General features: G+C 45.1%; 1 protein-coding gene across 11 annotated transcripts in view; it reads left to right on the top strand.

Moving 5' to 3' along the window:
• LOC130284909 (cilia- and flagella-associated protein 251-like) overlaps nt 1-14,050 on the top strand; it is a 270,512-nt gene that overhangs the window by 148,774 nt on the left and 107,688 nt on the right. For 9 of the 11 annotated variants that reach the window (XM_056535846.1, XM_056535853.1, XM_056535851.1 and 6 more), the window contains one exon: nt 3,720-4,255. In XM_056535846.1, the coding sequence (XP_056391821.1) occupies nt 3,720-4,112 (393 nt within the window). In that variant the 3' untranslated portion in view covers nt 4,113-4,255. Of the gene's footprint in view, nt 1-1,607; nt 1,644-3,719; nt 4,256-14,050 lie in introns of those variants that run through there. The other 2 variants (XM_056535847.1, XM_056535855.1) reach the window with 2 other exon arrangements.

The raw sequence follows: 14,050 nt of genomic DNA, 5'->3' as shown, positions 1-14,050 counted from the left end.
ATGGACTAGAGAGGGAGAGTTTAGAGAAGGGAAGGCCTATTAGTAAAGAGTTTCAGTAGTCCAGGTGGGAATGAATTAAAGCATCCACAATAGTTTTGGTTGTTTCAGCAGTAAATGAGGGGTGCGTGGAAGACAGATCTGAGTCTACCATAACTTCAAGACAGCGGGTTTACTGTCCAGGAGTAATGGTTGTACCACTCACCGAGATGGAGATGTCAGGTTTAGGTAGATTAAATGGAGGAAATACAAGAAGTTCTGTAATAGAAAGATTTCTTTTCAGGAATAGGGAGGACACAATGTTAGAGACAGCAAAGAGAAAGTTGCTGGTGTTCTGTAGGAGTGCGGGGGTGATGATACGGGAAGAGGTAGAGAGCTGTATGTCATCAGCGGAGAGATGGTACTGGAGTTCAAATCTACTGAGGAGAAGGCCCAGGAAGGGTCCCTGAACCCCAACAACAAGAGCAGCAGGGAAATAGCTAGAGATAGGGATTGATACACCGAAGGAGCGTTCACGGAGGTAGGAAACAAAAACCAGGAGAGAGAGGAATCTTTAAGAACAATGGAGTGGAGTATAGCAAGAAGTAATTGGTGATCTACAGTGTCAAATGCTGCATAGAGATCAAGAAGAATCAGTAGAGAGAATTGCTATTAGATTTAACCATAAGACATCATTAGTGACTTCGGTTAAGCCAGTTTCTGTGGAGAATGGGGAATGTAATCCAGACAGTAAGGGGTCAAGGAGAGAGTTCCTGGAGAGATAATGGATTAGGTGGGAATAGACCAAGCATTCCAGGAGTTTGGAGATGAAGTGGAGAGACAGGTCAATAGTTAGCTGCACAGGATCCAGAGATGTTTTCTTCAGAAATGGGGTTATGACAGAATGTTTGAAGGAGGAATGAAAGATTTTAGTTATGTGATTGGTGATGGCAGGGGAGAGAATGCGGTAACACGGTGAGAGGATGTACCTGTATATACTTTCATGTACTGATTCATAGCACTATATACATGTATATAGCATCATGTACCTGTATATTACATCACCTACCTGTATATACCACCATTGAACTTTATATTTCATCACCTACCAGTACAAACCACCATGTAGATAGCAGCGTATGCCTGTGCAGCTGGCTTTTTTGGGGGTAGGGGTGTGCTGATACAGGACTTCACCAGGGGCACAATGGACACTATAGTGCCCCACACAGTAGTTAGATCTCAGTATAGTGTCCCTCACAGAAGATTGTAGGGATGTACTGATATTGGTATCAGTCAGGATATAGGTATGAACTTCGTATACTTGTGCAAATGTCCCTGCTAACATATGATGTAGATATAAGAAAGGCTTTCTTCACAACGGTCACATGGGTTCAGTTTTAAATACATGATGAATATGAAGGATTTGTTATAATCTAGTTTCTAAAAGATCTTCTAAATAGAATTACACAGAATGCTGCAGTATTCTAGAAGACAGAGACTACGTGCGCTCTTTTCTTATAGATATTTTCTTTATTAATAGATAAGCCCTTCAATACATAAGTATGTTCTGAATACCTACATTAGATTGAAGTAACAATAACTTATTTCTGTTTTATTTTTCATGTGGACAGAACAGAGAACAGGGACTAAGGATCACCCAATACTATGTAAGTGATATAACAAATAACCATATTAGCTCCTTATAGACAGAGGCAATTTTCATTTTTTTGCAGTTTCAGTTTTTCCTCCTCTCTTCTTATAGTCATAAAAATGTTTCATAAAATATGCTGGGAAACAAAAAATTTATTTTAAGGTGAAAACGAACACAAATTTTTTATTTTTTTTTAATCTGAGTTGGGGGTGCTATTTTTTATACATTGTTTATTATGCTCGTTAACTGACATGTTATGTTGATGCTTTTAAAATGTACACATATGCTTAAAGAGGTAATCCAGGGAAGTATATATATATATATATATATATACATATATATATATATATATATATATATATATATATATATAGTCCAACAGGAAGCATGAAGCGGCACTCCAGCGATTTCAAGATAAGAAAAAGTTACTTTATTCACCCATAGTGCTACATTTCGACCCTCTCAATGGAGTCTTTATCAAGCATGCTTGAAATCGCTGGAGTGCCGCTTCATGCTTCCTGTTGGACTATTTTTGTTTGATGCACCTTTGGTCAACGTTGGAGCTGGCTGAGCACCCACAGATCTATTATATAGGGCTAGAAGCCCCTTCATGGTGCTCCTTAACTACTATTTTCAATTTTATATAATATATATATTTATGAAAAGAGCACAAACCAAAGCAACCACACTACCTGGATATGTACCCTGTAAACTATCCTGCCTGATATGCATTGTCTTCTCTGGCTTCTTGAAATTCTTTGCCATCTTTCCCTCGCCTTGCCTACATCTCCCAGCAATCATTGCAGCACTGCTCTGTCAGCTGGCTCCCTTCTGCAGTGAGCAGCAGAGAGAGGTTCAGTGTCTGATTGGCTGAGGCTTCACACACCTCACAGTTCTTAGCACTAAAGAGAGCATGACCATCAGTGCAGGGTAGAAACCACATGGTCTGTGTCTCACAGGAAGGTGGGGGTTGCTTTCAGATAGTTATTTGGACAGAGACAGAGTGGATGGCTGGATGATGTCATTCCCTCACTTTATGCACATAAGTAACAACTAAAGAGGGGAGACTGCTCTATATAGCTAATGAATGATATTTAGACAATTAAATACGTTGATGAGAGGAAAAGATGGGCTATAGGTTTAGTTTCCCAGAGTACCCCTTTTTACACCTGTGGAATCATTTTAGGGCTCTTTTTTTCTGTATAAGTCATTCCCCATGCAGGATTAATAAGGTTAAGTTTTATGAGTTAGGATAATTATACATGCAGTTATTCCAAATATGCAAACAACATTTTTTTTTCTTTACTTTTTTGTATGGGGAGGGTTAATTTATATTTGTAAAAACAGATTTCTTTTTCTTTACACGTTAACAGCCAATTACTGTTGGGGCTTGCTGGAAGATGTGGTTTTGCAACTTTTGTAGGTCTAGAGTTTGGTGACCAATGCCCAAGGGGACTTGTATGAGCAATGGTTAGATGACTTATACAGATTTATGCAGGACATATGTCCTTTATTGATCTAAGTGATTTACATACATCCCACTCCATACATCCTACAACACGCGCTCAGAGATAAGAGACGGACTGCAGTTCTGGAGATCGTGGAGGTCCCAGCAGTCAGACCCTCCTCAATTATACTCTTACCTTCAACCTGTGGATATGGATTAAGACATTTTTACTGCATCCTTGAGGACTGATTTTTTATTTTCTCTGTAATTAATTGTTTTGCATTGTAGTATAAGCCCTCTGTGGTTATGCACAACATCAGAAACCTTGGTTACTAGTTTATTTTGTTAAAGTGAGCTACACATATCTTTCTTCTTGTTCATTGTTTCATAAACCTTGTTGTTATCATTCATGAGTCAACCTAAAAGAAGTATTTCCTAGAGAAAAGTGATATTTGCCCAAAATTGCCTACAAATAAAGACACCATCGTTGGACCTCTGTTGTCTCATTATGCCAAAGTCTTGGCTTTGGATCCCCTGATACTGTTCTAGTCGAGAGCAACCCTTTCTGACGGAGGATATTACAACAATCATGGAAGGCTGGATGAGGCAAATCATACAGATTATCTGATTTACTTATGTGTGAAGGAAGAAGAGGAGAAGAAGGAGAAGGAAAACAAAGAAGAGGAAGAGGAAAAAGAGGAGGATGAAGGGGAGGAAAAAGAAGAGGAAGAGAAGGAGAAAAAGAAGAAATATGAAGAGGAGAAGGAGAACGAAGATGAGAAGCAGGATGAAGGGGACAATGAAGAAAAAAAAGAAGAGAAGGAGGAAGAGAATGACAGAAAGGAGAAAGAACAAGTGGAGAAGAATGAAGGGCAGAATGAAGCAGAGGAAGAGGTAAAGACGGAGAAAGATGAAAAGGTAATAGAAGAAGAAGAAGAAGAAGAGCTAACTTGCTGCACGTGGTTTTGTACACCAACTAGAGCCTTCATCAGCAGCGTAACAAACTTTTTCTTTACCAAATGTGGAGGACTCCCTTAACATCAAGTGGAGTCTGGAGGAGGCGCTGTTAAAGAGATTATCAATAGGTATTACCTTTCTTCCCTTCCCAGCAGCTCACTTCTGATTTGGTCTCTACTCTTCCTAATACCTTCTGGTATGAAAAGGTAGATCTTAGATGGCAGAGCAGGTACTATGCTGAAGCCTTTACATGCAGGTGAAACCAGTGGCAGCAAATGTATGCAACATTGTGTGTACATTGGCTACCATATGGAGGCATGGTTTTGCCCACATGTGGTGACCACAACAAAGTACTTTACCCACCATCTCATTCCCCCCCTTTTATTCCAGGTGATAAGTCAACAGGGAAAGAGACCAAGCTTGAAGTGAGCCACTGGGAACCAGGGAAAGATAATGCCATTTTAGATGCTGAGATAACCCCTTTAACATGTAGAGGCAAATGAGGCGCCATTACTATCAGGAGGGTTCATTTGCCTCATATGGGGTAGGAGGAGACCCCCTTTAAGATCAAAGATTGGAGGACAAGACTCCCTTAAGACCACTGGAGTCTGGAGGAGGCGCTGTTAAAGAGGTTATCAAGACAGCTGAAAAGGTATGACCTTCCTTGGCTTCCCAGCCACTGGAGAGAGGGAAAAGTTTATGCCATTTTAGCTCCTTTGATAACCCCTTTAACATAAAGAGGCAAATGAGGCGCCTATAACATCAGGAGGATTCATTTGCCTCATAAGGGGTAGGAGGAGACCCCCTTTAAGATCAAAGACTGGAGGACAAGACTCCCTTAAGACCACTGGAGTCTGGAGGAGGCGCTGTTAAAGAGGTTATCAAGACAGCTGAAAAAGTATGACCTTACCTCGCTTCCCAGCAGCTCACTTCTGCTTTGGTCTTGACTCATCCTGATACCTTCTGGTATGAAAATGGAAGGCCGAGATGGGGGAGCAGGTAGCATGTTGCAGTCGTCACATGCAGGCGAAATCAGTGGCGGCAAATGTATGCAACATCGGAGGCCTGGTTTCACCCACATGTGGTGACCACAACACATTACCTGACCCCTTATTTCAGCCACCCCCTTTATTCCAGGTGAGAAGGTATAGGGATGAGATGAGAGCTATGTGGAAAAGAACCACTGGAGGTAGGGGAAAGTTTATGCCATTTTAGCTCCTCTGATAACCCCTTTAACATATAGAGGCAAATGAGGCGCATTTAACATCAGGAGGATTCATTTGCCTCATAAGGGGTAGGAGGAGACCCCCTTTAAGATCAAAGACTGGAGGACAAGACTCCCTTAAGACCACTGGAGTCTGGAGGAGGCGCTGTTAAAGAGGTTATCAAGAAATCTGAAAAGGTATGACCTTACCTTGCTTTCCCAGCAGCTCACTTCTGGATTGGTCTCGACTCGTCCTGATACCTTCTGGTATGAAAATGGAGGGCCGAGATGGGGGAGCAGGTAGCATGTTGCAGTCGTCACATGCAGGCGAAATCAGTGGCGGCAAATGTATGCAACATCGGAGGCCTGGTTTCACCCACATGTGGTGACCATAACACATTACCTGACCCCTTTTGTCAGCCACCCCCTTTATTCCAGGTGAGAAGGTATCGGGATGAGATGAGAGCTAACTGGAAAAGAGCTGGAGGGAGGGGAAAGTTTATGCCATTTTAGCTCCTTTGATAACCCCTTTAACATATAGAGGCAAATGAGGCGCCTTTTACATCAGGAGGATTCATTTGCCTCATAAGGGGTAGGAGGAGACCCCCTTTAAGATCAAAGATTGGAGGACAAGACTCCCTTAAGACCACTGGAGTCTGGAGGAGGCGCTGTTAAAGAGGTTATCAAGACAGCTGAAAAGGTATGACCTTCCTTCGCTTCCCAGCCACTGGAGAGAGGGAAAAGTTTATGCCATTTTAGCTCCTCTGATAACCCCTTTAACAGAGGCAAATGAGGCGCCTTTAACATCAGGAGGATTCTTTTGCCTCATAAGGGGTAGGAGGAGACCCCCTTTAAGATCAAAGACTGGAGGACAAGACTCCCTTAAGACCACCGGAGTCTGGAGGAGGCGCTGTTAAAGAGGTTATCAAGACAGCTGAAAAAGTATGACCTTACCTCGCTTCCCAGCAGCTCACTTCTGCTTTGGTCTTGACTCATCCTGATACCTTCTGGTATGAAAATGGAGGGCCGAGATGCAGGAGCAGGTAGCATGTTGCAGTCGTCACATGCAGGCGAAATCAGTGGCAGCAAATGTACGCAACATCGTATGTACATTGTCTACCACATGGAGGCCTGGTTTCACCCACATGTGGTGACCACAACACATTACCTGACCCCTTATTTCAGCCACCCCCTTTATTCCAGGTGAGAAGGTATCGGGATGAGATGAGAGCTATGTGGAAAAGAGCCACTGGAGGTAGGGGAAAGTTTATGCCATTTTAGCTCCTCTGATAACCCCTTTAACATATAGAGGCAAATGAGGCGCCTTTTACATCAGGAGGATTCATTTGCCTCATAAGGGGTAGGAGGAGACCCCCTTTAAGATCAAATACTGGAGGACAAGACTCCCTTAAGACCAGTGGAGTCTGGAGGAGGCGCTGTTAAAGCGGTTATCAAGACAGCAGAAAAGGTATGACCTTCCTTCGCTTCCCAGCCACTGGAGAGAGGGAAAGGTTATGCCATTTTAGCTCCTCTGATAACCCCTTTAACAGAGGCAAATGAGGCGCCTTTAACATCAGGAGGATTCATTTGCCTCATAAGGGGTAGGAGGAGACCCCCTTTAAGATCAAAGATTGGAGGACAAGACTCCCTTAAGACCACTGGAGTCTGGAGGAGGCGCTGTTAAAGAGGTTATCAAGACAGCTGAAAAGGTATGACCTTCCTTCGCTTCCCAGCCACTGGAGAGAGGGAAAAGTTTATGCCATTTTAGCTCCTCTGATAACCCCTTTAACAGAGGCAAATGAGGCGCCTTTAACATCAGGAGGATTAATTTGCCTCATAAGGGGTAGGAGGAGACCCCCTTTAAGATCAAAGACTGGAGGACAAGACTCCCTTAAGACCACCGGAGTCTGGAGGAGGCGCTGTTAAAGAGGTTATCAAGAAAGCTGAAAAAGTATGACCTTACCTCGCTTCCCAGCAGCTCACTTCTGCTTTGGTCTTGACTCATCCTGATACCTTCTGGTATGAAAATGGAGGGCCGAGATGCAGGAGCAGGTAGCATGTTGCAGTCGTCACATGCAGGCGAAATCAGTGGCAGCAAATGTACGCAACATCGTATGTACATTGTCTACCACATGGAGGCCTGGTTTCACCCACATGTGGTGACCACAACACATTACCTGACCCCTTATTTCAGCCACCCCCTTTATTCCAGGTGAGAAGGTATCGGGATGAGATGAGAGCTATGTGGAAAAGAGCCACTGGAGGTAGGGGAAAGTTTATGCCATTTTAGCTCCTCTGATAACCCCTTTAACATATAGAGGCAAATGAGGCGCCTTTTACATCAGGAGGATTCATTTGCCTCATAAGGGGTAGGAGGAGACCCCCTTTAAGATCAAATACTGGAGGACAAGACTCCCTTAAGACCAGTGGAGTCTGGAGGAGGCGCTGTTAAAGCGGTTATCAAGACAGCTGAAAAGGTATGACCTTCCTTCGCTTCCCAGCCACTGGAGAGAGGGAAAAGTTTATGCCATTTTAGCTCCTCTGATAACCCCTTTAACAGAGGCAAATGAGGCGCCTTTAACATCAGGAGGATTCATTTGCCTCATAAGGGGTAGGAGGAGACCCCCTTTAAGATCAAAGACTGGAGGACAAGACTCCCTTAAGACCACCGGAGTCTGGAGGAGGCGCTGTTAAAGAGGTTATCAAGACAGCTGAAAAAGTATGACCTTACCTTGCTTCCCAGCAGCTCACTTCTGCTTTGGTCTTGACTCATCCTGATACCTTCTGGTATGAAAATGGAGGGCCGAGATGCAGGAGCAGGTAGCATGTTGCAGTCGTCACATGCAGGCGAAATCAGTGGCAGCAAATGTACACAACATCGTATGTACATTGTCTACCACATGGAGGCCTGGTTTCACCCACATGTGGTGACCACAACACATTACCTGACCCCTTATTTCAGCCACCCCCTTTATTCCAGGTGAGAAGGTATCGGGATGAGATGAGAGCTATGTGGAAAAGAGCCACTGGAGAGAGGGAAAAGTTTATGCCATTTTAGCTCCTCTGATAACGCCTTTAACATATAGAGGCAAATGAGGCGCCTTTTACATCAGGAGGATTCATTTGCCTCATAAGGGGTAGGAGGAGACCCCCTTTAAGATCAAATACTGGAGGACAAGACTCCCTTAAGACCAGTGGAGTCTGGAGGAGGCGCTGTTAAAGCGGTTATCAAGACAGCTGAAAAGGTATGACCTTCCTTCGCTTCCCAGCCACTGGAGAGAGGGAAAGGTTATGCCATTTTAGCTCCTCTGATAACCCCTTTAACAGAGGCAAATGAGGCGCCTTTTACATCAGGAGGATTCATTTGCCTCATAAGGGGTAGGAGGAGACCCCCTTTAAGATCAAAGATTGGAGGACAAGACTCCCTTAAGACCACTGGAGTCTGGAGGAGGCGCTGTTAAAGAGGTTATCAAGACAGCTGAAAAGGTATGACCTTCCTTCGCTTCCCAGCCACTGGAGAGAGGGAAAAGTTTATGCCATTTTAGCTCCTCTGATAACCCCTTTAACAGAGGCAAATGAGGCGCCTTTAACATCAGGAAGATTAATTTGCCTCATAAGGGGTAGGAGGAGACCCCCTTTAAGATCAAAGACTGGAGGACAAGACTCCCTTAAGACCACCGGAGTCTGGAGGAAGCGCTGTTAAAGAGGTTATCAAGAAAGCTGAAAAAGTATGACCTTACCTCGCTTCCCAACAGCTCACTTCTGCTTTGGTCTTGACTCATCCTGATACCTTCTGGTATGAAAATGGAGGGCCGAGATGCAGGAGCAGGTAGCATGTTGCAGTCGTCACATGCAGGCGAAATCAGTGGCAGCAAATGTACGCAACATCGTATGTACATTGTCTACCACATGGAGGCCTGGTTTCACCCACATGTGGTGACCACAACACATTACCTGACCCCTCATTTCAGCCAGCCCCTTTATTCCAGGTGAGAAGGTATCGGGATGAGATGAGAGCTATGTGGAAAAGAGCCACTGGAGGTAGGGGAAAGTTTATGCCATTTTAGCTCCTCTGATAACCCCTTTAACATATAGAGGCAAATGAGGCGCCTTTTACATCAGGAGGATTCATTTGCCTCATAAGGGGTAGGAGGAGACCCCCTTTAAGATCAAATACTGGAGGACAAGACTCCCTTAAGACCAGTGGAGTCTGGAGGAGGCGCTGTTAAAGCGGTTATCAAGACAGCTGAAAAGGTATGACCTTCCTTCGCTTCCCAGCCACTGGAGAGAGGGAAAAGTTTATGCCATTTTAGCTCCTCTGATAACCCCTTTAACAGAGGCAAATGAGGCGCCTTTAACATCAGGAGGATTCATTTGCCTCATAAGGGGTAGGAGGAGACCCCCTTTAAGATCAAAGATTGGAGGACAAGACTCCCTTAAGACCACTGGAGTCTGGAGGAGGCGCTGTTCAAGAGGTTATCAAGACAGCTGAAAAGGTATGACCTTCCTTCGCTTCCCAGCCACTGGAGAGAAGGAAAAGTTTATGCCATTTTAGCTCCTCTGATAACCCCTTTAACAGAGGCAAATGAGGCGCCTTTAACATCAGGAGGATTAATTTGCCTCATAAGGGGTAGGAGGAGACCCCCTTTAAGATCAAAAACTGGAGGACAAGACTCCCTTAAGACCACTGGAGTCTGGAGGAGGCGCTATTAAAGAGGTTATCAAGACAGCTGAAAAGGTATGACCTTCCTTCGCTTCCCAGCCACTGGAGAGAGGGAAAAGTTTATGCCATTTTAGCTCCTCTGATAACCCCTTTAACAGAGGCAAATGAGGCGCCTTTAACATCAGGAGGATTAATTTGCCTCATAAGGGGTAGGAGGAGACCCCCTTTAAGATCAAAGACTGGAGGACAAGACTCCCTTAAGACCTTTGGAGTCTGGAGGAGGCGCTATTAAAGAGGTTATCAAGACAGCTGAAAAGGTATGACCTTCCTTCGCTTCCCAGCCACTGGAGAGAGGGAAAAGTTTATGCCATTTTAGCTCCTCTGATAACCCCTTTTATAGAGGCAAATGAGGCGCCTTTAACATCAGGAGGATTCATTTGCCTCATAAGGGGTAGGAGGAGACCCCCTTTAAGATCAAATACTGGAGGACAAGACTCCCTTCAGACCAGTGGAGTCTGGAGGAGGCGCTGTTAAAGCGGTTATCAAGACAGCTGAATAGGTATGACCTTCCTTTGCTTCCTAGCCACTGGAGAGAGGGAAAAGTATATGCCTTTTTAGCTTCTCTGATAACCCCCTTAACATATAGAGGCAAATGAGGCACCTTTTATATCAGGAGGATTCATTTGCCTCATAAGGGGTAGGAGGAGACCCCCTTTAAGATCAAAAACTGGAGGACAAGACTCCCTTAAGACCACCGGAGTCTGGAGGAGGCGCTGTTAAAGAGGTTATCAAGACAGCTGAAAAAGTATGACCTTACCTTGCTTCCTAGCAGCTCACTTCTGCTTTGGTCTTGACTCATCCTGATACCTTCTGGTATGAAAATGGAGGGCCGAGATGCAGGAGCAGGTAGCATGTTGCAGTCGTCACATGCAGGCGAAATCAGTGGCAGCAAATGTACGCAACATCGTATGTACATTGTCTACCACATGGAGGCCTGGTTTCACCCACATGTGGTGACCACAACACATTACCTGACCCCTTATTTCAGCCACCCCCTTTATTCCAGGTGAGAAGGTATCGGGATGAGATGAGAGCTATGTGGAAAAAAGCCACTGGAGGTAGGGGAAAGTTTATGCCATTTTAGCTCCTCTGATAACCCCTTTAACATATAGAGGCAAATGAGGCGCCTTTTACATCAGGAGGATTCATTTGCCTCATAAGGGGTAGGAGGAGACCCCCTTTAAGATCAAAGACTGGAGGACAAGACTCCCTTAAGACCTTTGGAGTCTGGAGGGGGCGCTATTAAAGAGGTTATCAAGACAGCTGAAAAGGTATGACCTTCCTTCGCTTCCCAGCCACTGGAGAGAGGGAAAAGTTTATGCCATTTTAGCTCCTTTGATAACCCCTTTTACAGAGGCAAATGAGGCGCCTTTAACATCAGGAGGATTCATTTTCCTCATAAGGGGTAGGAGGAGACCCCCTTTAAGATCAAAAACTGGAGGACAAGACTCCCTTAAGACCACTGGAGTCTGGAGGAGGCGCTGTTAAAGAGGTTATCAAGACAGCTGAAAAAGTATGACCTTACCTCGCTTTCCAGCAGCTCACTTCTGCTTTGGTCTTGACTCATCCTGATACCTTCTGGTATGAAAATGGAGGGCCGAGATGTGGGAGCAGGTAGCATGTTGCAGTTGTCACATGCAGGCGGAATCAGTGGCAGCAAATGTACGCAACATCGTATGTACATTGTCTACCACATGGAGGCCTGGTTTCACCCACATGTGGTGACCACAACACATTACCTGACCCCTTATTTCAGCCACCCCCTTTATTCCAGGTGAGAAGGTATAGGGAGGAGATGAGAGCTATGTGGAAAAGAGCCACTGGAGGTAGGGGAAAGTTTATGCCATTTTAGCTCCTCTGATAACCCCTTTAACATATAGAGGCAAATGAGGCGCCTTTTACATCAGGAGGATTCATTTGCCTCATAAGGGGTAGGAGGAGACCCCCATTAAGATCAAATACTGGAGGACAAGACTCCCTTAAGACCAGTGGAGTCTGGAGGAGGCGCTGTTAAAGCGGTTATCAAGACAGCTGAAAAGGTATGACCTTCCTTCGCTTTCCAGCCACTGGAGAGAGGGAAAAGTTTATGCCATTTTAGCTCCTCTGATAACCCCATTTACAGAGGCAAATGAAGCGCCTTTAACATCAGGAGGATTCATTTGCCTCATAAGGGGTAGGAGGAGACCCCCTTTAAGATCAAATATTGGAGAACAAGACTCCCTTAAGACCAGTGGAGTCTGGAGGAGGCGCTGTTAAAGCGGTTATCAAGACAGCTGAATAGGTATGACCTTCCTTTGCTTCCTAGCCACTGGAGAGAGGGAAAAGTTTATGCCTTTTTAGCTCCTCTGATAACCCCCTTAACATATAGAGGCAAATGAGGCGCCTTTTACATCAGGAGGATTCATTTGCCTCATAAGGGGTAGGAGGAGACCCCCTTTAAGATCAAAAACTGGAGGACAAGACTCCCTTAAGACCACTGGAGTCTGGAAGAGGCGCTGCTAAAGAGGTTATCAAGACAGCTGAAAGGGTATGACCTTACCTTGCTTTCCCAGCAGCTCACTTCTGGATTGGTCTCGACCCGTCCTGATACCTTTTGGTATGAAAATGGAGGGCCGAGATGGGGGAGCAGGTAGCATGTTGCAGTCGTCACATGCAGGCGAAATCAGTGGCAGCAAATGTATGCAACATCGTATGTACATTGTCTACCACATGGAGGCCTGGTTTCACCCACATGTGGTGACCACAACACATTACTTAACCCCTTATGTCAGCCACCCCCTTTATTCCATTTGAGAAGGTATCGGGATGAGATGAGAGCTAACTGGAAAAGAGCCACTTGAGGGAGGGTAAAGTTTATGCCATTTTAGCTCCTTTGATAACCCCCTTTACAGAGGCAAATGAGGCGCCTTTTACATCAGGAGGATTCATTTGCCTAATAAGGGGTAGGAGGAGACCCCCTTTAAGATCAAATACTGGAGGACAAGACTCCCTTAAGACCAGTGGAGTCTGGAGGAGGCGCTGTTAAAGAGGTTATCAAGACAGCTGAAAAAGTATGACCTTACCTCGCTTTCCAGCAGCTCACTTCTGCTTTGGTCTTGACTCATCCTGATACCTTCTGGTATGAAAATGGAGGGCCGAGATGAGGGAGCAGGTAGCATGTTGCAGTCGTCACATGCAGGCGGAATCAGTGGCAGCAAATGTACGCAACATCGTATGTACATTGTCTACCACATGGAGGCCTGGTTTCACCCACATGTGGTGACCACAACACATTACCTGACCCCTTATTTAAGCCACCCCCTTTATTCCAGGTGAGAAGGTATAGGGAGGAGATGAGAGCTATGTGGAAAAGAGCCACTGGAGGTAGGGGAAAGTTTATGCCATTTTAGCTCCTCTGATAACCCCTTTAACATATGGAGGCAAATGAGGCGCCTTTTACAACAGGAGGATTCATTTGCCTCATAAGGGGTAGGAGGAGACCCCCTTTAAGATCAAATACTGGAGGACAAGACTCCCTTAAGACCAGTGGAGTCTGGAGGAGGCGCTGTTAAAGCGGTTATCAAGACAGCTGAAAAGGTATGACCTTCCTTCACTTCCCAGCCACTGAAGAGAGGGAAAAGTTTATGCCATTTTAGCTCCTCTGATAACCCCTTTAACATATAGAGGCAAATGATGCGCCTATAATATCAGGAGGATTCATTTGCCTCATAAGGGGTAGGAGGAGACCCCCTTTAAGATCAAAGACTGGAGGACAAGACTCCCTTAAGACCACTGGAGTCTGGAGGAGGCGCTGTTAAAGAGGTTATCAAGACAGCTGAAAAAGTATGACCTTACCTCGCTTCCCAGCAGCTCACTTCTGGTTTGGTCTTGACTCATCCTGATACCTTTTGGTATGAAAATGGAGGGCCGAGATGGGGGAGCAGGTAGCATGTTGCAGTCGTCACATGCAGGCGAAATCAGTGGCAGCAAATGTACGCAACATTGTATGTACATTGTCTACCACATGGAGGCCTGGTTTCACCCACATTTGGTGACCACAACACATTACCTGACCCCTTATTTCAGCCACCTCCTTTATTCCAGGTGAGAAGG

Source organism: Hyla sarda, chromosome 8, assembly GCF_029499605.1.
Source record: "Hyla sarda isolate aHylSar1 chromosome 8, aHylSar1.hap1, whole genome shotgun sequence".
NCBI lineage: Eukaryota > Metazoa > Chordata > Amphibia > Anura > Hylidae > Hyla > Hyla sarda.
The sequence above is the reverse complement of the archived record's forward strand: the minus strand, read 5'-3'. Positions and strand labels throughout refer to the sequence as shown.